Here is a 2,500-nt window from a genome sequence, read left to right on the forward strand (position 1 = left end):
TATATATATCAATCAATCAATCAATGTTTACTTATATAGCCCTAAATCACTAGTGTCTCAAAGGGCTGCACAAACCACCACGACATCCTCGGTAGGCCCACATAAGGGCAAGGAAAACTCACACCCAGTGGGACATTGGTGACAATAATGACCCAGTGGGACGTCGGTGACAATGATGACTATGAGAACCTTAGAACCTTATATATAAATATATATATATATATATATATATATATATATATATATATATATATATATATATATATATATATATATATATAAAATGGCGGTGGATATTCCAGCCAATATGGGAATACTTAAGATTTTGTTCAGGTGTCCTAAATGCATTCACTGCGCTTCACTTTTTCCATAATTTGTTATGTTACAGCCTTATTCTAAAATGGAATACATCGGTGACAATAATGACCCAGTGGGACGTCGGTGACAAATATATATATATATATATACATATATACGTATATATACGTGTATATATATACAAACATATACGTATATATATACGTATATATGTATATATATATACACGTGTATATATGATATATGTCTATATATGTATAGATACGTATATATATTTATGTATATATTTACAGTATATATATGTATGTATATACAGTATATATGTATGTATATGTAAATAAATTAATAAATATACATCTACGTATGTAAACGTATGTTTATATATGAAATAGCTTTTGTGTTTTTTCCTGACCTAACATATATTCCGCTCAACCCAGGTATCAAGCACTCTATAACGGATAAACCATAGAAACCTCGACTATACATAAATATACTGTATATATATATATATATATATATATATATATATATGTATATATATATATTTATAAACACATATATGTATATATTTACAGTTAAGTGTATATATATACATTTATTTGTATACATTCATGCATATATATATTATCAAACTATATATATATATATATATATATATATATATCTGCGATGAGGTGGCGACTTGTTCTGGGTGTACTGTAGCTGAGATAGGCACTAGCGCACCCCGCGACCCCAAAGGGAATAAGCGGTGTGTATATATATATATATATATATATATATATTATATACATATACATGTGTATATATATATGTATATATATATATATCCATGTATACAGTATGTGTATATATATGAGCATATATTCATATATACATATATAAGTATATATACACATGTTCATTTACATACAATGTGGGTCATGTGGATGATATGGGTCCTTTAAAGGGACATTCCCTCTAGAAATGTGAGTGAGCTGAAAAGAAACTCTTCATCGTCTATATATGTATAGATACGTATATATATTTATGTATATATTTACAGTATATATATGTATGTATATACAGTATATATGTATGTATATGTAAATAAATTAATAAATATACATCTACGTATATAAACGTATGTTTATATATGAAATAGCTTTTGTGTTTTTTCCTGACCTAACATATATTCCGCTCAACCCAGGTATCAAGCACTGTATAACGGATAAACCATAGAAACCTCGACTATACATAAATATACTGTATATATATATATATATGTATATGTATATATATATATATATATATATATATATGTATATGTATAAATATATATATATTTATAAACACATATGTATATATTTACAGTTAAGTGTATATATATACATTTATTTGTATACATTCATGCATATATATATTATCAAACTATATATATATATATATATATATATATATATATATATATATATCTGCGAAGAGGTGGCGACTTGTTCTGGGTGTACTGTAGCTGAGATAGGCACCAGCGCACCCCGCGACCCCAAAGGGAATAAGCGGTGTATATATATATATATATTATATACATATACATGTGTATATATATATGTATATATATATATCCATGTATACAGTATGTGTATATATATAAGCATATATTCATATATACATATATAAGTATATATACACATGTTCATTTACATACAATGTGGGTCATGTGGATGATATGGGTCCTTTAAAGGGACATTCCCTCTAGAAATGTGAGTGAGCTGAAAAGAAACTCTTCATCGTCTTTCTTGTCCTCTCGGATTGCAGACACAAGCTGGCGGACAAGAAGACACGCAGGACGCTGGAACGAGGAGATTTTCGTCTCTTGCATTATGCTGGGGAGGTCACCTACTGTGTTGTGGGTAAATTAAAGAAAGTTTATGGCTTAATGTTACTCAAATATTCAATTCATTTTCAAACAGACTTTTAAATGTATTATCTATTACAGGTTTTCTGGACAAAAATAATGACCTCTTATACAGAAATATCAAAGATGTAAGTAATGAACTTCATTTTTTGTCCTTTCACTGTGGCATCTTCAAAGTCAAACAGAATCCATTGTTGTGATGAATAATAATAAAAAAAATAACACATCATTCTATCAAACTGTAGCCATCATATCGTTGTATTAATTGTATGGGCTACTAAACAACTCTTC

At 28.0% G+C, this 2,500-nt stretch overlaps 1 protein-coding gene across 1 annotated transcript in view; it reads left to right on the forward strand.

Moving 5' to 3' along the window:
- Window positions 1-2,500, forward strand: part of myo1ha (myosin IHa) — a 41,240-nt gene that overhangs the window by 21,326 nt on the left and 17,414 nt on the right. Inside the window, exons 15-16 of the mRNA XM_061906501.1 lie at window positions 2,110-2,204; window positions 2,291-2,337. Of these exons, the coding sequence (XP_061762485.1) occupies window positions 2,110-2,204; window positions 2,291-2,337 (142 nt within the window). The remainder of the gene's footprint in view (window positions 1-2,109; window positions 2,205-2,290; window positions 2,338-2,500) is intronic.

Source organism: Nerophis ophidion, linkage group LG07 (genome assembly GCF_033978795.1).
Source record: "Nerophis ophidion isolate RoL-2023_Sa linkage group LG07, RoL_Noph_v1.0, whole genome shotgun sequence".
Classification (NCBI taxonomy): domain Eukaryota; kingdom Metazoa; phylum Chordata; class Actinopteri; order Syngnathiformes; family Syngnathidae; genus Nerophis; species Nerophis ophidion.